This window comes from Myiozetetes cayanensis, unplaced genomic scaffold (assembly GCF_022539395.1).
Source record: "Myiozetetes cayanensis isolate MyiCay16 unplaced genomic scaffold, myiCay2020 scf1, whole genome shotgun sequence".
In the NCBI taxonomy this organism is placed as follows: Eukaryota; Metazoa; Chordata; class Aves; order Passeriformes; family Tyrannidae; genus Myiozetetes; species Myiozetetes cayanensis.
This window is the reverse complement of record NW_026086604.1, coordinates 129,650,088-129,672,373: the sequence shown is the minus strand read 5'-3', so window position 1 is coordinate 129,672,373 and position 22,286 is coordinate 129,650,088. Positions and strand designations below refer to the sequence as shown.

The 22,286-nt window shown below is 38.9% G+C and overlaps 1 protein-coding gene across 3 annotated transcripts in view; it reads left to right on the top strand.

The window, feature by feature from the left end:
* The window catches only part of ADAM22 (ADAM metallopeptidase domain 22), a 134,057-nt gene that overhangs the window by 81,672 nt on the left and 30,099 nt on the right, over positions 1-22,286 (top strand). For all 3 annotated transcript variants that reach the window (XM_050324135.1, XM_050324125.1, XM_050324117.1), the window contains 15 exons: positions 1,893-1,964; positions 2,991-3,157; positions 5,080-5,164; positions 5,618-5,708; positions 8,808-8,859; positions 10,725-10,824; positions 14,640-14,711; positions 15,237-15,329; positions 17,444-17,524; positions 17,790-17,840; positions 18,104-18,167; positions 18,544-18,649; positions 19,759-19,875; positions 20,579-20,747; positions 21,570-21,675. In XM_050324135.1, coding sequence (XP_050180092.1) covers positions 1,893-1,964; positions 2,991-3,157; positions 5,080-5,164; positions 5,618-5,708; positions 8,808-8,859; positions 10,725-10,824; positions 14,640-14,711; positions 15,237-15,329; positions 17,444-17,524; positions 17,790-17,840; positions 18,104-18,167; positions 18,544-18,649; positions 19,759-19,875; positions 20,579-20,747; positions 21,570-21,675 — 1,426 coding nt within the window. The remainder of the gene's footprint in view (positions 1-1,892; positions 1,965-2,990; positions 3,158-5,079; positions 5,165-5,617; positions 5,709-8,807; positions 8,860-10,724; positions 10,825-14,639; positions 14,712-15,236; positions 15,330-17,443; positions 17,525-17,789; positions 17,841-18,103; positions 18,168-18,543; positions 18,650-19,758; positions 19,876-20,578; positions 20,748-21,569; positions 21,676-22,286) is intronic.

Sequence of the window (22,286 nt, the reverse complement as noted above, 5' to 3'; positions counted from 1 at the left end):
TACATTTTATCTACTCTTTCTTTAATGTGCAGCAATTCTCTCAAACAATACCCAAATTGGCAAAAATAGACATCAAAGTATACAAGGAACGTGTCACTGTCCTTGGACAGCGTGCTCCTCCATCATCTCAGTTTGGTGAGCATAGCAACAAATTCTTGGATTAAAACCAATAATACTGGATGCAAATTCCCTAAATTGGTGTCATTGTGTTTGTTCTTAAAGCCATGAAGCAAAAATTTTCCCCTTGGGACCTTATCTGTTTGGGAAGATTTACTCCAAGGACCATGTTTCCTGATTTTGGTTAATTACAGCTGCTGCAAGAGTCAGTCCACTTAGGAGTTTATTCTCTGAAGCAAATGCCAGTGAATATCCATGACTGAAGAAGCCAAATAATTTCCTCATGGGAGAAGGAAGTATCGTTGTTGGCTCTGGGGTTGTCCCTTGCCCCGTGGCCTGGGCTGGTGCACATGTATGTTTAGATGACCCTCTGTGTGTCAGTCGATTCCTCACTCCAGGTGCACTCGATATGGGGCTGACTCCCTAAAGAGTTGGAGCTACTTTTGCCATTCACCCTCACCAGGCATTCCCGGAGGGCACAATGAAATTTGTACTTCCTCCTCTGGTCCAGGAACTGCCTACAACCCACCAGTCCCCCGAGGGGTGCAGTGCCCGCCTGTCTGCCCTCTCAGCTGCTTGTCCAACCATTGCTTCCAACTGGGGAATAAAGCTTTTAAAACCCAAATGGACTTATAAATTATTATACTGAAAATATTTCAGTAGGCCTCCAGTGTCTCTAAGTATCCTAAAGTTTGAGTTTTTAATTGCAAATTGAGACTTGAGTAGTATGCTTATTTCCCTTTGTTCCAGCGCTTCATTTTCCATTTATTTTTTAGCTTTTTTATTTCATCCTTTCTGTCATTTTCAGATTCATAGTCATGTTCTTCTGGTTTTGTTTTGTTTTTTTTGTTTTGTTTTGTTTTGTTTTTAAGTAAGTTCCTTATTTTTGGTGTTTTTTCCCCCTCCTTCCTTCTTGAAACCATATCTTTCTCACCTGCTAGTTGCTGGGCACTTCTTCTTGCCCACTAAAAGATCCTAGCTCCAGAAAATATGGACAATTTTCACTCCAAAGTCAAGCATCATGGGGCACAAGATAGTTAAACATTTCTGAAAATCTTGTCCATTTTATTCTAAATTACTCTGAGACACTTGTGACTTCCACACCCATGGTGCTCATCCATGGGTGTTTTTTCCCTCTAAATAGGAGTACCTGGACAGCTGTTTTCAGTGTCATCTTTATAGAACTTCATTACAGATTTCACTAAAGGTGCCATTGTAGTCTGATTGCTGAAGTGATTTGAACCAGTTACTGTGGCATTTAGGGAATGTGAAACTATACAGGAAGAAAACCAGAAAACAGCTTGAGAAAGAGAACTGAAGAAAAAAGAAAAAGGAAATCTGTTATGTTAGAACATGGATACAGGCACTTCTGGACTTCTGGGACCTCTAAACACCTCTAAAGGAGTCTCAACTATAGAAGTTTTTTTGCAAATTTCTGCATTGGCATGTGTGATGGGCTTTAAAATTGCAAACCATAAAGATAAGAAGAGTAACAATATGTTATGGTTCTTATAGCATTTCCCAGTAAAGGTCTAGAGTACTTTCCAAGCAGGAATGAATAGATCCTCACAACAGCTGTTGTAAAGTATATCAGTAATTCAAATTTCTGAGCAATTTTCCAGTATCACTTATTGTCACCACATTCAGCACAGGAGACCAAACTTTGCACAGGGGTTTTACTATTGAAGTAGTTGCTTTTTACTTTATTCTTTTTTGGAAATGGAGCTTATTTTTCTGAATTCTGCATATGTAACTTGTCTGTGTTTGTTTCGCAGTGCAAAAAGCACCGCTTGTCAGTCGGCCATACTAACAGCTATGCTAAATCAGTTGTGAACATGGCAGATTTAGTAAGTATCACTCCACTAAATGTTCTTTTATGTGTGAGATGAGTCATATGATTCTCCTGCCGATATATGCAGGAGTTGTCGGTTCATGATATACCAATAATAACATATGTGAAGATCACAATTTTTCATGTAGAACCACAGTCAGCCACCTATAAAGCCTTTGTATAACATAAAGCGTTAGAGACTTCTTGAGGCTTCAAATATTTAAGTATCCTGCTGGATCAGTCTCTTGAGTCTGGGTATTAAGGAGCGTCTTAGATATGACAATTTTTAACACAAGATCCCTGTGTTGACAACTTGAAACCCAAAAGACAATCTGAAATAAGAATGCACTAAAATTCTCCAGAAAAAGTGCATCTGAGTAAATGAGTTAGAATGGGGATGTATAGGTGGACTATGTGAATTATGTTTATGATGATAAATTGGATGAGATGCTGGCTCTTGTACCTCATGCCACTAAAGTATTGCTAGAAAAATAAAAGTATTACTAGAAAAAATGCTTGAAAGTATTTGGTGTGCAGTGTTAACCTCCAGCATTGACAGGATGGCCTCTTTTTCCTGATTCAGCCAGCGTAAGGTTAAATACTCCTGTAGAGGTGTACAACAGTAAAAATCATGGGTTTATAGATCACTGTTCAGTATAAGAGAGCCCTTGTGTGTCATTGGTGTGAGCTGGATTTATAAAAGACCCATTAATTCCAAATCTTTGTAGTATTTGAAATGGTTCTGTAGTAATTTTTCAAAAGTCATATCTTTCTTCTGTGCACCTCTACCTGTGTAGGACCTACAAGGGATCTTTTTGCAGACTAAGAGAGCTGATTGAGGAATTAGGCCTAAAATTTAGATTTTACTTTGTTGTCATATTTGTTGGTTTTAAGGGAGATAAAATCACCTGGGAGAAACTAAATTGTGGTAGAAGAAGATAATTACTTAGTTATGTAAAAATGCAAGCTATTGCAAAAAAGGGTAAACCTCACCTTTGTTCTATTTGACATAATGTATTTGTTCATTCTGTTAATGTACTAGATATATAAAGAACAACTTAACACCAGGATAGTATTGGTTGCCATGGAAACCTGGGCTACTGATAACAAGTTCACCATATCTGAAAATCCCTTGGTGACCCTACGTGAGTTTATGAAATATAGGAGGGATTTTATCAGAGAGAAATGTGACGCAGTTCACCTTTTTTCGTACGTAACCTCGTGTGATGTTTTATTACTGGGTTTTTTCTTTCCTTGGGGGTTGATTCTCACAAGTTGCTCATGCATCTCCATTCTGTTGTGTGTGTAATCCACAATAATTCAGAAAAAAATGTTTTGGGTGGGGAGGTGGGGAAAAGATAATGCACAAATTGCCTGCCAATGCGACTAGAGGTTTGACTCTCAGTTTTAACTTACTAAGACTGAGCTGCATGTGCTGTAATCCTTTGTTATTCTGTGCAGTTACCTATCCACAAGAGCAGATACCTGGAGGGTCTTGCATGATTCCACCTCAGAGGCTGGCTTCTTTAGCAGCAGAGCACGGACTGACCTGTTGTATTATTTAAAAGCAGAACATTAGTTTTGAAACCAGTGAGGTTTCCTGCTCAAGCGCACAATGGCCTGCTTTAATTTAGTGAATCACCTGCATGCTGCACGATTGCTGCAGTGTTTCAGATCCTCCAAACAGTTTGTTCTCCCAAAATATTTGAACTGTAAGAAAAATGAGAGGAATGTTTTTTTTTCCTAAATATCTTAATTGTTTTGGAAATAAGATTGATACAATAAAATGTATCTACAAAAATAGAGGAGAGGTTCATGGCTGAGATTTTTGATTCACAGCAAAGAGGCCAAATGAATATCTTTTCTTTTGGGGTCCTTTTTTCTCTCTGCTGACTATTTTAGAATCCTATAGGAATTAACTTGACCTAAAACCTCATCTTTACATGGCTATGGTCATGGTATGGTTCCAGGATACCCAAGCCCAGGATCCACCCTCTCAGAATTTTTGCACAGTCTTAATTACTATCATTGATTTCTACCATGAAGAAATCTAGTAAGATCTGCAAGTGGTGCTTACAGATTTTGTTTTCCCCATGGCTCAGATCTTTATCTGTTAAGTGGGAATCAGGTTTTCTCACATCCTTCATGTATGTTCTCTGGTACATTGTAAGGTCTTTGGGGGGAAGTCTTGTTCTTGTGAACGTGTGTGGATTGACTACCGCAGAAGAGAGCCTGATTTGGCCTGTAATGCTAATTCTAGTGCCACCACCAATGATGTTTGAGGTATTGCATTCATAGATTTTTTAGAAATAGTTTCTGAAGCTGTGTCTGTGAGTGAGACATGGCTAAACTGGGAGGTGAGGTTAGCTGGTGTGATGGTATGCTAGTTACAAATGTACTTTCACCTTCAGCACAGTTAGCCCATTGTATTGCTTCTTGATGTTTTCCTCTTTTTTTCTGAGATAAATAACTTGCCAGGGCTTGGATGGATCAGTACTCTCAAGTGAAGCAGAGTATATTTTGTCTCCAGTTACTGGCAGTCATTCATGCTGATGTGGTCAGCGCCAAAGAGGTGATTAGATTTAGGCTTGGAGTGCATCTGTTCCTTGGATGAGATGGGCTGTAGTTTCAGGGAATTTTCACATACGTCTACACCTTCCACTAATGCATCTCCCTACAAGTTTTACCATCAGCATTGCCCGATTAGACAGTGTCATTTTACTAGTCCCCTAGCATTGGCAGCATGATGGCCTCTCCTGCGCTCTGCCTGTAGCATGTGCCAGCAGAAGTCACTCGGTGCAGTAGTATGTCAGGAAACAAAAGGCTGGTGAGATCCAGGTGATTTGGCAAAATAGTCCCCTTCTTCTTATGCTTTCTTGTATTCAGTATTCTGAGAAGGAGGAGGCAAGATGGTGTAACTTTTCTGGAGATAATTTGTCATGTGAGGTTTGTGAGTGGTTATCTGGTTTTCCTATTTTGTTTTTGCACAGTTTGCAGCATAGTGGTGGCAACCAGCATTTGCAAATGCCAGCTTCTCATTTGGAAATCAGAAGGGTAGATACTGGAATAGATAGATTCAAAACTCATGACTGGTCAGGGTAAACTTCCTTTTCTTTTCTTTTTTGTCAAAGGGGGAGTCGATTTCAGAGCAGTCGAAGTGGTATAGCCCACACTGGTGGAATCTGCTCTTTGCTTAAAGGCGGAGGTGTGAATGAGGTAGGTGGGGATACTGCTGTGAGAAAAACGTGGTGGAAATTTATCTGCACAGGATTTATCAGTGCAGATATGTTCCTCAAAATATTTTCTCTTTCTTTGCTGATTCAGAATTTTAGTGCAGCTCTAGAGAAGGGACATCTCAATGAAGAGTGATGAGTGAATAAAGTCAGATATAGATTCAAATGCACTTTTCAGCAAGTTCTGCAATATCCTGTCATTCATATTTGCAACCACAATGGCAAGAAATAAACAGACTTTCTCTTACTTAACTTGTCCATAAACTGGTGTTTAGTTTTTCTCACTTTTCCATTATCTAACTACCCTAAAGTAAGAATGCTTAACATTGTGCATGTGATTTTGGCTCTTATTGCTTTGAAGTGAGAAAAGCTTCACTTGAATCTGAGATACCTGTATGTAACTGATTACTTTTCCTACCTTGCTTATTTCTTTCAGTTTGGAAAGCCAGACTTGATGGCAGTTACTCTGGCACAGACCTTGGCCCAAAACATTGGCATTTTCTCAGACAGAAGAAAAATTATAAGTGGTAAGGTTATTTGTTTTTTCACTCTGTCTCAAGAAAAAAAAAACTTAAAATGTGGAGGATCTCATCAGTATCTCTCTAACATGTGTTTCTTCCTTCTGTTTCTCACAATGTTGAAATATTTTTATTTCTTGTAATAACATGAGAAGAGACAGACAGCCAGCATGGCTTCATGAGAGGAAAGTCCTGCTTATAAAACCTGATTTCTTTTTATGACAAAGTAACACACCTAGTTGATCAAGGGAAGCCAGGTGATGTAATCTTTTTGGATTTCAGTAAAACCTTTGATACTGTCTCTCACAGTATCCTTCTAGACAAAATACCCAGCATACAGCTGGATAAACACATCATGCAGTGGGTGAGCAATTGGCTCATGGGTTGAGCACAGATGGTGATAGTGAATGGGGAACATCAGACTGGTGACCTGTCACGGGTGAGGTTCCACAGAACTCCATCCTAAATGACTTGGATGCAGGACTGGAAGGGATACTAAGACAAGTTTGCAGATGACACAAAACTCAGAGGAGCTTTTGACTACCCTGAAGGCAAGGAGGCCCTGCAGAAAGATCTCAACAAATCAGAGGACTGAACAATCACCAACCATATGAAGTTCAACAACGGAAAGTGCCAGATTCCACAGCTGGGATCGGGCAACCCTGGATGTTTGTACAGACTGGGGAATGAGATGCTGGAAAGCAGTGCCACAGAAAAGGACCTGGGGGTCCTGATCAACAGCAAGTTGAATATGAGTCAGCAGTGCCCTGGCATCCAGGAGAGCCAACTGTGTCCTGGGGGTATCAGGCAAAGAACTGCCAACTGGTCGAGTGAGGGAGTTGTCCTGCTCTGCTCTGCACTGGAGCAGCCTCACCTTGAAGCTGTGTGTAGTTTGGGGCACTGCAATATAAAAAAGACATGAAGCTGTTAGAGAGTGTCCAAAGGAGGGCACCAAAGATGGTGAAGGGCCTTGAGGGGAAGCCGTATGAGGAGCGGCTGAGGGCACTTGGTCTGTTCAGCCTGGAGAAGAGGAAACTGAGGCGAGACCTCACTGCAGTTACAACTTCCTCATGAGGGGAAGAACAGGGGCACTGATCTCTTCTCTGTGGTGACCAGTGACAAGACCTAAAGGAAGGACCTGAAGTTGTGTCAGGGGAGGTTTTGGTTGGATCTTAGAAAAAGGTTCTTCACCCAGAGGGTGGTTGGGCACTGGAACAGGCTCCCCAGGGCAGTGGTCACAGCCCCAAGCCTGACAGAGTTCAGAAAGAGTTTAGACCATACTCTCAGGGATAGGGTGTGACTCTTGAGGATGGTTTTGTGCACGGCTACGAGTTAGACTAGATGATCCTTGTGGGTGCCTTCCAGCTAGGCGTATTTTCTGATTCTTGATATCATTAAATTCCACTATTTAAATGCTGTGATATTCCCCTGCTCATAATTCCTGGCAGCACTGGTGTCACTGTTGCATTCAAAACAAACCATAAAGGTGTCTGCCACTTACATTCATTTCAGGGAGATTGGTGTTTCATCCACAGACCAAACAGCTTCTGTCTTACAGCACGAAGGTGGAAACATGCGTTATTAGACCTGGGAATGTTGAGGAGTAAGCTTAATACTGTTACATGGAATAGTTTTGACAATATAACTTTTTCTCTATTTTCCTTGTTTGATTTCTTGTACATTTCCCAAATGCCCAGTTCCTCTTGTAGATTACTCAAATACCTTGTATTTACTGCCCTACTGCTACCATTTCTCTGCTGTAACCTTGGTATTCAACTTCTTAGTAATCCCTGTTTATATGCAATGCTTTAATTGAGATCTTTGCCATCCTGCCCACAACAAGCACCTCACCCTTCCTCCTTCCATGTTATATTAAATCCCAGCCTCGATATGATTAAAATAAAAAACCAGTTTTGAAACAATGTAGATGATGAATTGGAGTGTTTACTTATTGGATCATATCTACTTATGTGGCTTAAAAAAGATAAATTACTATTTGAAAAAAGATAAATTACTATTTGAGTAATAGAACTCTGCTTACGTGGATTTTGTTTACAGACATTTTAAAGAAAGTATATAATGCAGGGGCACATCTGCATTTAAAAGATTTTGCAGATTATGTAATTCTAATTTTAAAAATACTCAGAAATGTAGGGCGGATGCTCTATGCTACAGACATGTTCAGCATTCATTTCCCACCTGCATATTTTTGAGCTGATACAGGGGCAGGGTAAAAGGGAAAATTGTAAAAGTGGTGATTCTCTATGACTGAGGGAGGTAGGGCACTGTTTTGGTGGGGATAGGTGAGAATGCACCTGTTGGACAGAGCCTCATTTCCTTTCTAACTGTACTTTTGAAATGGAAGCAATAAACTGATGTTCATGTGTACAGTAAGGCAAGCTACAGAACATGTATGTACAAAGGACTGCTACTGAAACAGAAACAAGGCACAGTACTGAAAGTGGAGGAGTGAGACCAAAGCAAAGTGATCCCAGGCAGGCTGGCAGGGCAGAAGGGAGGACTGCCCTCTGCCAACCAGGGAGTTGCATGGTGAAGGGAGGGAGAGCAGAGGAAGAAGCTGATGGATTCTGCTGTATTGCCGTGTGTTTACTGATTGTTTTATGCTTTTTTTATCTGCTTTTTTGTTAGAGTTTTTTTTTAACTGAAGATTTCTCCAGTCACATAAGTGTAGTCAAAGAAGAGAAGTAAAAAATAGAAGGGTTAAAATGATTCTTTTTTTCTTACTCTGAAGATTTGGGAATTGAATATCATCACGCAGGAGAAGATGGGAGAGCTGGCTCATGATTTGCAAGTGCTGAAGGCTGACACTGCAGTTTCCCTTAACTTTGCTTTAAGAGAAGGAAATTAAAACAGGACATATTTTCAAAGCTCAGGATTGCATAGAATCATGTATAGTTTTTAGAAAAAGTTTGGCAGTGTGCACTGGTACGCTTACACTAAGGTGTGCAACAAACAAAAAAATTTCAACTTTTATTGAAATATGAAATGGAATTGAGTTCAATGTGATTTTTGTGATAAGAAGTTTGTTATTTTGGACTCACGAGGCTCAAGATGTAACTTTTGACTTTATCTTTTTTTTTTTGTCAGGTGAGTGTAAGTGTGAGGACATGTGGTCTGGATGCATAATGGGAGATATGGGGTAAGGCATTTCACTAGAGGAAATTCATGTGCTTCATACAGTGACATAAAGGAAGGGTGTGAAAATGTTTGCCTTTTGTGGTTCAGCAGAATATTTGTGGTGATTAATTTTTCAGAAAATAAGGTTTTAGCTATATACCTTAGATACCTTCAAAGAAATGTGAGAATAAGTGACTTAATGAGAGGATATGTGAGAATTTTTGGTGAATGCTGATTTAACTTTCAAAGCAAAGGGCTCAACAGTCAAGCCAGGTTATTGCAAAGAAGCAGAAGCATTTGTAACTTTTTTTCTCCTGCAAGTTTGCTATTGAGTTGTGAGAACAAACAATGACACAGCCCAATTCTTGAAATCCTATAATCAGATTTCTGAAGTATGTCTCATTTTTAGTGTTTCTGTTGGAATCTTTCATCTGAATCTTATCATTTTTTATCCCTCAAGTTGTGTAATATTGTCAGAAAAAAACACCCCCCATGGGAGGCTGAGTGTACTTATACCCACTTATATAAATATATGTGTATATATACTTATACTACTGGAGAAATTTTGTCTAAGAACTAGTAAATCAGCAAATTTTTGTTACTGATTGAAACTTGATGCCTTCTAACATGGCATGTGTATACAGGCCTTAATTTTTATTACAGGCTCGTCTTTTATCATGTGAACGAGTTAAACTGTAGTCTAGTTTTAGATTTAGACAGTGCTCCAGGTTTTTTAGTTCATTTCAAGTGGATCTGCAAATTTTCACAATAGCTTTGCGGTCAGAAAATTTTTGAACAAAGAGTGTATTTCGTTCAAAACTCTTTGAAAGTGTGAATGTGTGCATTTTTCACCTTGATATACCTGAAAACATATTAGGTAGGATTTTTCTGATTTTTAATATGTTAAAAATCAAATCAGAGAAGCATTTTGGATTCTTACAAAAGTGATTTCTTATCTAAGGGCCTTAAAATTCTTTATCTGAAGTTCAAACCTTTTGAATAATTAGGGACACAAAAAAGCCTTTTATTTATCTAGTTTATTGATGGATGTTGGGGAATTCCACAATCTCTGTAGTGTTTAGACCTAAGTTATAAACAGCAGGGATAGAAAGAGCCAGTTATCACTCCTGGCAATGCAGGATAACACTTTGGCTAATATTTTTTTATCGTGTGATGAGCTGATAGAGGAAAGTCCTTGAGACTCCACAGTCTGCTTGAAGCATAAGTACTTTCATGACTACTCATCTGAATATAAAGATCACTGAAGTTGCTTTGAGAAAACTTACTTCCTGTGGAAAGGATCCATGCAGAGATTCATGTGGTTTTTAGGTGGGGCACTGTGCCTCAGGTTGGTGCTCTGTACTCAGTTGAAATTTACTGAGTGGGACACACGATAGGGGGAAGCTGAAATGTTAGGTGGTGTTTGTTAGAAGCATGTTTGAAAGGGCATAATGCTATTATATAAAAATTCTCTGGGCCAGGAGAGCAATTTCCTCTAAGAGGGAAACAAAGTAGGATCAGTCTTTGTCTCTTGCAGTATGAATGGGAAATAAATATATTTCTGAGATCAGGCCTGTTAGTGGAACAAGTCACACTTGTGAGAACTACACACTCTTTAATAAGACTTGTGGTGTTTGACATGTAAAAGTTTAGTGAAATGTTCTAAAGCTCTCACTTTCCACGAGCTCTATGTCATTGTTAATATTTCCTTGTTATTAACTGAAAGGATTTCCAATCAGATAGACTTACAAAGAGTCACTTTGATTCTGAACAGCATGCTTTTATACTTTTTCTAAAGTATAACGTTATATTTTTCCTGTTTTGAATAAAGAAAATACAGTGTAAAAAGCACTAGAGAAAGTAATCCTGCTACCTTATTTCTGTCAGGTACTATCTTCCAAGCAAGTTCTCTGAGTGTGATATTGAAGAGTATCATGAATTTTTAAACAATGGAGGTGGCGCCTGCCTTTTCAATAAACCAACCAAAGTAAGCATTACCTTATTATTGAGTATTATTTCTATTCTATTGCTAATTTAGATGAAACCAAGAAAAATGAAAATTATAATGTTGGAAAAAACACCTGTAATTTCTCTATTTCTGGATTTTTTTCTAAGTTCTAACTATTGTGGCAACATATGGATCTAAGTAGATTATTTTAGTTCATAGTAGTTTAGAAATCATATTTAAATAAATTTTTAATAAAGTGGTTTCATGTCCAACAGAGTTCCCACAGTCTTTGATCTAGAACCATCCCTCATGCAATTTGTTCTGAATATTGTAAATACAATACATTTTTGTATTTTATATTTGTATTATATTATTGTATTGTATTATGTTATATATTACAACTGACTGTATTTACTGAGGCTTCAAGTGTCTTGGTAAACTTTTGCACAGCTTGAGTTCTAATTTGCACTGAATGTCTTTTGGTACAAGTCTCTGGAGGCTGAAGTTGGATCGTTTTTATTTCACATCTGTCCCAAGATGAAGACATGACTTCTATAGCCTCTGCAGAGGGTGCATTGCCCTACCACCAGACATTTAAGGGAGGTAAATACAAAGCAAGGCTAAAGAAACTCCAACCAAGATGCAAGGGCTTCTGCAATGGAGGATTTGCAGCAGTGTTTCAGTTTATTCCTGGTCTGTTTACTGAAGCTCGTGTTAAAATGTGGAGCAAGCAGGATAATGGTCTTGACTCTTTTCTATATATAATTAATGTTAACCTCGACTTAATGGCTGTCTTTCAACAAGCAGAGGAAAGAGGCTAAGGCAGAAAGACGGTCCAGGGTGGAAAAAAGACTTGATAATTGAGGTGGTCACAGATGTAAAAGAGAAGAAAGTCAATTCAGGAGTGATGCACGTTCCTTCGGGTGCACCTGAGAAAAAGTGCATCTTCTGACAACCACAGAGTTTCAATAAATGTTAGAAGGGGGAAGAGAAAGCATCAAATCTGGACACACTGAGCCTGCTTTTCTCCTAAAGGTCTCTTTTCATGGAATAATGTATTATTAAAAGTGGAGACAAGGCACTGTAATTCATTAATAAGATGTAAGATTTCTAATTTGGAATGCAGCTGCAGTTTGTTAAGGGTGGAGAGAAATACCGGTGGTTTTATTCCTTTACTGAGTGAATTGTTTACATAGTGTAATGGGTCTTACTTGATCCCAAGCACAAGTCCTATGAGGAGAGGCTGAGGAGCTGGGGTTGTTTAACCTGGAGAAGAGGAGGCTCAGGGGAGACCTCATCACTCTCTACAACTACCTGAGAGGAGGTTGTAGCCAGGTGGGGGTCGGTCTCTTCTCCCAGGCAATCAGCAGTAGGACAAGAGGGCACGGTTTTAAGCTCTGCCAGGGGAGGTTTAGGTTGGATATTAGGAAGAAATTTTTTATGGAGAGAGTAATCAGACATTGGAATGGGCTGCCCAGGGAGCTGGTGGATTCACCATCCCTGGAGGTTTTTAAGAGGAAACTGGATGTGGCACTTAATGCCAGGGTCTGGTAACCACGGCGGTGTTGGATCAAGGGTTTGACTTGATGATCTCAGTGGTCTTTTCCAACCTGGTTGCTTCTATGATTCTGTGATCTTGTTTTAGTAATTACATTAATTTACACGTCTGTCATTTGGAAAAAAAAAATTGCCCTGCTCCAATTTAGTTTGACAGTATTTACAATTTATTTCTAATGGCATGCAGAAATGTGGAAGTTAGATGTGGAAGCCATGGTGATTCAGACTCTTTTATATGTTGTGGTTGGGTTTGTTTAAAGGTGTTGTCAATGAATGTCTGTCTAATTCACAAAGCTGTCGAAGACATATTTCCTAGTAAGGGTGATGAAACACAAACTTACTTTTACTTTTCAGGAATTACAACATAAAGGAAAGCTGATGTGACAAGGTGCAGTGTTTGACAGTGCTCCACTGTTAAATCAGTTACAATCCCAAAAATTACATCAGTGGCTGCTGAAGCAGATTGAACATATGTGCTTTTCAAATGAATGGATGAATAATATAAATTCGGGGAAAAGATATACAATTTGCTCTTAATGTGTTTTTTTTTTCTTCAATTTCATACTTAGCTGTCCCTATGTACTGTAGCAATATTTTCACAGAATCACAGATTATGCCTAGTTGGAAGGATAATCGAGTCCAACCCTTAACCCGGCACAGGAGTCATACCATGATCCCAAGAGTCATACCATGTGCCTGAGAGTATCATCCAAGCACTTCCTGAACTCTGTCAGGCTTGGTGCTGTGACCACTGCCCTGGGGAGCCTGTTCCAGTGCCCAACCACCCTCTGGGTGAAGAACTCTTTTCTAAGATCCAACCAAAACCTCCCCTGATGCAACTTCAGGCCCTTCCTTTAAATCTTGTCACTGGTCACCACAGAGAAGAGGTCAGTGCCTGTCCCTCCTCTTCCCCTCACAAGGAAGTTGTAACTGCGATGAGATGTCCTCTCAGTCTCTTCTTCTCCAGGCTGAACAGATGAAGTGCCCTCAGCCACTCCTCATACAGCTTCCCCTCAAGGCCTTTTCAAGGCAGGATGCTCTGTTACTGCAGTCTCCTTGTCTCTGTTGTGCAGCCCACCTAGAGATAAGGAAGAAGTTAAGATGTCTGGAAAAATACATAGGAAACAAGCAGTTTTATCAACTCTTTAGTAACTCTAAAAGATAATTGCTTGCATACATTTTATGTTAAATTCTACATATGCATATAGAATTTCTTCATGCTGCAGTCAAATTTCCATTTCAATAGGGGATCTAATAATAGCACATCAGCCTGTGCCAGGCTGTGGTTTGTGGCACAGTGAAATGTGAGGGGTGATGCTCCATCCTGTGAGCTACTGACAGAGAGGCAGCAGGTGGAGAGAAATGCACTCTACACTATGAATGATGTACTTTTGCAGATGACTCCTAAGTAGAGTGGTTTTTGGAATGATCCTATTTTAATTGGAGAACTTAGAGGACAATCTGCAAAATTTTAATCTGGTGACACCCTTATATGCCTTCTCATTTGTTTTCTTTTAGAAGAATTATGTGTTGTAATTTTATTGAAACTGGAAAGAACAGAATATAGGTGTCTAAGTGTTCATTAGAAGAGAGTATAGCACACAGATATACAGATTTAGATATTTTAAGTTACAGTTCAGTGGGAAGACTCAAAGGAAAGGGAGGAAGTCTCACCAGCTATACTTCCTCATCTCCCTTATGTGATACATGCTTATAGAAAACTACTGCAAGTTCCCAACTGTGGTAGAGAAAAAGGGAAAGAAAAGTCCAGCTACAATAAAAGCTGACAAAGAAACTCAGCCTGTTGACTTTCCATGCCTTTCTAAGCCACCTACTACCAAAGGAGAAATTTTTGTGAGTTTTCTTCTGAGCTTACAGTGCAGGCTTTAACTTTTGAGCCCTCATCACTTGAATTTCAGAACAAGAGCAATTGCAACCACTGTGAAGATAATGAAAGCATCATATTGTTTTAATTTTCTTCTTTTATTGTCACATCTTTTGATTTTCATTGTAACTTCTGCTCAAACTGAATTTGCTGTAAAACTGACACTTATGCACAAAAGTTACTGTGTTACTGGGCCATATTGCTGAATTAATTTGCAGCAGCGTTCATTCTTTGTACACCTCAGTTGTGTTCTTTTAGTCTGTTTCAGACTGGATACTGTTTTTCAGTTAATAAATTTAGAGTGCTAGGTAAAAAGCCATGTTGCACAGAGTAAATATGACTCCCTTAGGAGATATGAGAAATTATTCCCTTAGGAGAGACATACCCTTTGATTTCTGAATTTACCCTGCAGCTTCTGGATCCTCCAGAATGTGGCAATGGCTTTGTGGAAGATGGAGAAGAATGTGACTGTGGGACAATAGCGGTAAGTGCAATGCTTTTTAAACTAGCAACTAGATTCTCCAAGACTTGGTGCTGCCCGTTGCTGCCATTAACAATAAGTGGGGGAAGACAAGCAATGCAAAGGTCCTGTACCAAAGAATTCATAATTTCTTACATTTTTCATCATGTTTAACACAATGTGGGGCAGCTTTTTTATTTTATCACCACATAAATTCTGAAGAGTAATAATAATAGCTGCCTGTGCAGAATAAGGCCTTCAAAGGCCTTATTAAAGAAAGTATTGTCCTAGATGTGAACATGACTCTGGTCAGTGCTAAAGTGTCACTATTTAATGATTGACAATATGAAGTTAGAAAAATTATTTTCTATATTCCATAGGAAACAGCAGTTTCATGCCCCACAAGTGCATGCCTATTTCTTCTTCCAGGTGCCTAAAAACCTGATTAGAAATCCATTCAGGTAGCATGCTAAGACGAGAAGTACTAAGAGAGCTTGGGGCTCATGTGCTTTTCCCATGTATTCTGTTATAAGTGTGTGTGTTCCTCAGGAGTGTGCCAGCGAAGGAGGAGAGTGCTGCAACACTTGCACCCTGACAGCGGGCTCCCAGTGCAGCAACGGGCTTTGCTGTCGGAAGTGCCGGGTAAGGGCAGTGACCTTCACTGCAGCATCCTGGTGGGAATGCATCCAGGTGGCTGCAGGCACCACAGCACGTGTGTTTTCCCTTCCAGACCTTGTGATCACCCTTCTGAAAGCTTGCCTTTTAAAATTGGCTGAAATCTGATTTGTCTGGGGCTATACTCTGTCTTTTAGGCTTGGCTTCTTGGGCCAGGGCCTGTCATCAGATGCAGAGGTAAATGAAATCCTTCCAGTTTCAGATAAGTTTTACTAGTTGGAAGTTCCATGAGATTTCATTAGATGTCCTTGTGCCATTCCCAATGCCATACATGCTGCTCTGGATTTGCCCCATGAGACTGAATGGGAAAATTGTACCACAGAGGGTCTGAGAAAAGGATACAGTAACAAAACCAAAAGCACAGCTAGCAGAATTGTCCAGAAGGGTTCATCTAAAAGACACATAAATTCAGTTTCAGTTTGGTCTGCCTGTGTCTCCTTATGCTTGGATTGACTGAAATCCCACTGAGTAAAGTGAACCAAGCCCTATGTAAACTGTAAGGTATTCTTCCTGATATATCAGTAAATAGTAAAAGGAGGTTTAACCAGATCTTGGTTGTAAGGGAGCCCAGCTAAATATGACTTCAAATAGTTGTTTATACTCATTTATTAATAATGATAATTAGTATTAATGTAATTAAAACTCTAGTGTACTATGTGTGATATTTTTATCTTTGTCTGTGCACATTTGATGGTTTCATTTCCTTGGGAGGATCATTAGTAATAACATTCTTGACTTTTTGTTCATCCTAATGTTAAAAAAAGAAAAAGCACAGATTATACTGGAACAGATCACATTTCCCTTAGCACATTCCTTTTTTTAATGTAATATAAAAAAAAGAAATCAGCAGATTGCCAGTGTGGGTGAATTTTGTTCAAGAATCCAAGTCACATAGGCAGTACATTAAAGATTGTCAGAACAAAATTAAGCTTCTGTATACCTACCTTATTTTTGCAAAGAAGACAAGGTTTTATCTACATACACAGTGGCAAGAGTGAGCAAGTGAACAGAAAAGTAGAATTTTTCAGAACAGGTATCCCCAGGAGGTGCTAATCAGGACAACTCAAAAGACCATATATAACAGTTCCCAAACTTGGAGTTACCTTCCCCTGTAATACCCTGCCTGAAAGCAGGACTGAAGGACAGATTGCAAGCAAAACATGGTGAGTGTACATCCCAGCATCCTGTAATGTCTCTGACAACATTCCTGTCTGCGTTTTCTCAGAGACTGGTAGGAAAAGGAAGCTGAAGGCCCATGAAATACCCTAGTCTAGCTCTTCCACTAAATGTGCCCCTTGGCACCAGCTGTAGGGTTATCAGTTTTCCCCACCAAAATGTATGTGTGTGCAGATCCAAAAAAAAGGAAAACTCACAGAGCTGCAAAATGAACTGGGTATCACAGAGTTAAGGAAACTTTCAGGAAAAAGTGAGGCATCTGTAGTATGTCCATGACCAGAAGCACTAACAATTGCTGCAAATGGGATGTTTTCCTGCTTTTCCAGGTCTTGAGACTTAGCACATTAAAAAAATATGGTCACTTGGAAAATTGTGTCCAACTGTACAGAATTCACTACATTTAGTAATAGTTTCCATTCTACAACAACAGTGGGGGATTATGATAAGCAAAGTGTTCATCCATGGAGCTCTGTGGTGTTCTTCACCCTTAGAGAGAAGATCGGGATCACTCTTTTTATATTGTAAAGAAGAGTAAAGTAGTCATAGAAAGGCACAGTGACCTTGTCAGGATAATGCTGTAAGCCACTGGTCAGGATAATGCTGTAAGCCACTGTGGTATTGGTTTGATAAATACCAGGGGTTCTATGCCCCAGGAGAGCACTTTTCCTGCTTGGTCCCACACTTGATGCACTTGAGAGGGGATGCCTGAAAGAGTGGTGTCACTTGTACCAGTAAATGGCTTGAGTGGTGCAGCAATCACACCACAGAAAGGAAAGTCTTTCCACTTCAGTCAGCACATGAATATTTCACATTTTTTATTTTAGATAAAGCTATAAGGAAACATTGCATTTAAGGCAAGATATGGAGAAATGAAGACACTAATTTTCTGTCCTTTTTTGTTCCAGTTTGAACCTAAAGGAGTTTTGTGTCGAGAAGCGGTGAATGATTGTGATATTGCAGAGAACTGCACAGGAAATTCTAGTCAGGTGATTTTTGTGTCTTCTATCCAAGGATTAAAAATCACACATGTAGTCTCGCAATCACTATGGATGTTACTGTTCTGTTACAATCACTATGAATGTTACTGAATGTTACTGTTTTGTATAGTAAGGTCTATAAAAATTGTGTTAAACCTGCTGATACTGAAAAAAACAGCATGATACTGAAATAATTTTTCATATTACATTTGTTGTGTACTTGGCTTTCATGCTTGTCTGATCTATGATCTATTGCTTATTTTATATTTTATAGTGTTCTCCTAATATTCATAAAATGGATGGATATTCGTGTGATAACAAACAGGTAACTAGCACTTAACTTTGTTTTACATTCTTTCTGCTGTTGTAAATGGCTTTTTATAGATTGTGTTTTAATATCTTTGGAAGTCACCTGGGACAGTTCTGCTAACATTCATGAGCTAGGCATATTTTGAATGAAAAAAAGGTAGAATTACATATTAGCTACCTCAGTAGAAAGCATGTGACAAATCTGTATAGTAAAAATATGGTTTTTTTTGAAAATCGAGTGATTTGAAACTTTTTCAGTATTTTTTTCTTTCTTTTAAGGGTATTTGCTTTGGAGGAAGATGTAAAACCAGGGACCGGCAATGTAAATATATCTGGGGTGAAAGTGAGTGAATGTTACTGTTTCTATGTTGATTGTAATTCATGTGGCTTGAAAGAGTATTACAACTAGAAAAAATTATGGAAGAGACATATTGAGAACCACTGAAAACATCTAGAACTGTATGTCCCTCCCACTCTCCCCCCTTCATTTTGTCTTTCCATCCTCTTTTCCAGCTCTATCTGTGGTGTTTGTTAGCTTACTGGTGTTTGCTCTGAAGTTTGAAATTTAAGTTCTCATTAATAATCATCTAGGGAGCCTATACTCTTTAATTTAGGCTCATTAGGCTCTGTTAGGCTTCATTAATTAATTTCCGTGTCTTCTGGACATTTTTGACCAATAAACCGTCATCATCTTAGAAGAGATTTGTTTCTGTTTTCAGAAGTGACGGCTGCTGACAGGTACTGCTATGAGAAGCTGAATATTGAAGGAACTGAGAAAGGAAACTGTGGAAGAGACAAGGAGTCTTGGATTCAGTGCAATAAACAGTAAGTTGATCCGTTTAGAAAACAATTAGTATGAGTTTTTTGACCCCTGATCCATTTCTTTAGCTGGTATGAAGGAGCTCAAAAAGCCTCTGTATGGATCAGGCTTCTGGTCACCTTCTGCAGACCTTTGTGCAAGAAATTCTGGAGGAAGCAGAGTGTAGAGAAGAGATGATCTCTGACAAGAGAGCACCATCTGAGCTTGGGAGAACTTGAACCAAAAGTGGTCCTAGTACTCTCAGTGAGGCTTAGCAGTGAGGGGGAGAGTAGCCTGTGGTTTCATGTCTTGGTGTGGTCACTTTTTATACTGTACCATCGCATTGCTAAGTTGTGTTCACTTTTCATCGTATTGTAACTTTCCAAATATTTTCCTGCAGGTTGTTACCTAAACACATTCTGTACTTATGCAATTGATTGTTTCTGCCTGTTTCTGAACCTCTCACCAGTCCTTATAAAACTGTTTTTTTCAGATTTCTTCATTTTGTCAGTGCCATTTGAATTCTAGTTATGCCTACTGGTGAACTGATGTCTTTTCCCACCTTTCTGTGCAGATTTGATAACCTTACTCCTGTTCCATTACAAATTCATAAGTAAAAAATATTCAGTAATATGTGAAATGCCAGACCCTACTATTCTGACAGTGCAAAGTCACAAAAGTCCACACATGAGAAATAAAGTCCCTTCAACAGTTGAATTAAACTTTGTGTCTGTAGTTCCCTTACATATGTGTCATATGAGAGTTTATTTAAAATCAGTATTTACTGGTGCTCCTCCATGGACCAGTTACTGTATTTAAATAGGATAGTAAATCAGTTTGATAGTTTAATCAGTTTAATAGGATAGTAAATCAGTGGTTTGTTCTTGACAGCTTCCTGCTTGCTATTACTCAGAGCGTTTTTGTTAGTGCATAATAAAATAAAGATTTTTCCCAATCTAAGCTCAAGGAGAAAAGTTTTCTTTGAAACCACATTATTTATGGGAGTAATTGTCAGTGGGAGAAAAAAGGAATAACGAATATGTAACCAAGAGAGTGAAGAAAGCCTTGAATTTTTGATTGTCCCTTTTAATTGAATTTTATTTTTTATGAGTATCTTTTTATTCTTTCAATGTAGGGATGTGCTATGTGGATACCTTCTGTGCTCCAATATATCCAGTGTGCCCAGACTTGGAGAGCTTGATGGTGAAATCACAACATCAATCTTGCACTTTGGAAGAGTCTACAATTGCAGGTATTTGGAAATCCTGAAAACAGAAAAATTAATATCCATCTTGCATAGTAAAGCAGCTTTCTCATTCCTTAGTGCAGAAAAACTATTTCTGTGCAGTTTTTTCCCTATTAACACATAACCATTACTCCATTTTAACCTTTGTTAAGCTTCAGGAAATTAACTGCATGTGGAGTGTGCAGCTGTTTTGCAGTCCTCTCTGTTCAGTAGTTAATTTTGCCCGTAGAGATGTAATGCTCTTCTCAGGCCCCTTGATTTTACATTCTTTAGCATTTGTAAAAGTACTTAATGTACCTAAAATATTTAGACATATGCCTGCACTGCCAAAGCTAACTGGCAGCTTAATTTGTTGCTATATTTTAGATGAATCCCAAGTATAGACATGGTATGTTTTCATAGTTTCGTAGAGCTGTAAGATGAAATAAAGTCCTAAACAAGTAAACTCAGTGTTTAATCTAACTCTAGCTCTTTTACAGGAAAAATGGTCTTTGTTTTCACCATTACATTTGTTTGATTAGATATACTATGTTTTGCTTTGTTTCGTGTTAGAGACAGTGAGATAACTTAAGCCAATACTCAGTCTCACCTGGTCGTGTGTGTTGTATAACGCAGATAGAAATCAAGGCAGCAGCCCAGAACCCAGTTTCTCAAGTAGTCCCATGTAATCACAGCACAAGTCTCCAACGTCCTCTTGGTTGTCTTGCAGTGGTGGCCACGTGAAGCTTGATGAGGAGACGGACCTGGGCTATGTCGAGAACGGGACACCGTGTGGGCCAAACATGGTGTGCCTTGACCATCGCTGCCTCCCCACTGAGGCCTTCAACTTCAGCACCTGCCCGGGCACTACAGACAGCCAGATTTGCTCAGGACATGGTGTATGTTCTTGTACTCTTTAATCCCTTTTACTGTTTCTGCTGAGTACCCGGCATCGTGTAGTGTACTAGCCTGTACAGAGTTTTCAGGAAGCCAGCAGTATGACTCTAGAAGTCCTTATGCCAGAGAAGTTTTTCAAAATTGAGAAATTGAGAAGAGAATTGAGAAACTTGGTTCTCTGGTTTTCCAGATATTCTTTTTAATTACCTCCTTATTGTGTCAACAGTCAAGACGGTTCATAAAGTTTTTGGATTTTGTTGGCTGAGAATTGCATTGCTCTGGAGGAGAGGGCAGTGAACTGGCTTTTGGCTAGTGGTAGCTGCTCTGCTTGGTGCACAGCCTGTGGCTTTGCTATGACCCTGGCAAGTCCCTCTGTCCCTCACAGTTTGAAACACTGTCCAGGTCCCTATGGCTGAGATGAGATCAAAGGAGTTGTTCTCTCATAATGTCTTTTGTCTTGTACACTGTGTTAAAATTCCCTTTTTAATCTGAAATCAACCACTTCATCATATTTTGTAAAAAAAAAAGTCCTTGAGGTCAGAGTCTCCCAAAGCAATTATAAATGGCTCTATTAAATATAGATTACATTAAAAGATATTAATGTACTTAATACATATTACTTCTATTTATATAAAATGTAATAGTACATTTAATATCTTTATATCTAATACATAAATTAAAATCACTATATATTAAATTTTTTCTTGGTAAAATTTTGCAGGCAGTCAAAATCAGTGCCTTCTCACTGTACCTATACTTTAGGTATTAATTACGGGAATGGATTAATTTTCTGATTTTTTTCTGAGCTATACTTTTGGCTGCAGGTTTGTAGCAATGAAATAAAGTGTGTCTGTGACCGATTCTGGGGAGGAGATGACTGCAGTTCTCGCATCAAAGATGATCTCTTTTTTGATAAAGCCATCAATAAAGGTATGTTGTTATAACTTTTACCAATAACTCAAAAATGTTGGATTTGAGGAAGGTTCATTAAGCAAAACTAGGTCTCCTACTCTTTCAGTTAGCATACAACATGCTGCACCATTAGGAGTCTTGTTCCTCTCTCTTCCTCCCACAGCAGAAACACTCAGTGTCTGTAAATGAGGCCTCAGACCTGGGTTTGGATGTGAGTGGTGCTGGTCACAAGCACATCTTTCGGAGCTGGTACCAGTGTGTGTGGTTCTACCTTACCTATCCCAAACGTCTGAGTGGCCTTATTGCATGTATTAGTGGATCAGGACAAGGAGAAAAGTTATGGGGCTTTTCATATCTGGAGGGAAAGGTCATGTTATGTTGGTTTTTATTTGTAGTGTAAATTTTTTATTAAGTGGCCAGTTTGCAGTGTGTTGGCACACAAATTTTTGGCTTTTACATTTTTTGGATGAAAGTTTCTATTTGGCTTTAGGTTTGCGTACAAGAGGAAGATATATTGTGGAAAAAAGAGCACGTAAATGTTTGGCATTATAAATCCTTGTAGGGGGGACAGTTTGCCATCTTTCAGAATATGCCTTTTGGTTAATTTACTCAACTATTTAAACAAAACC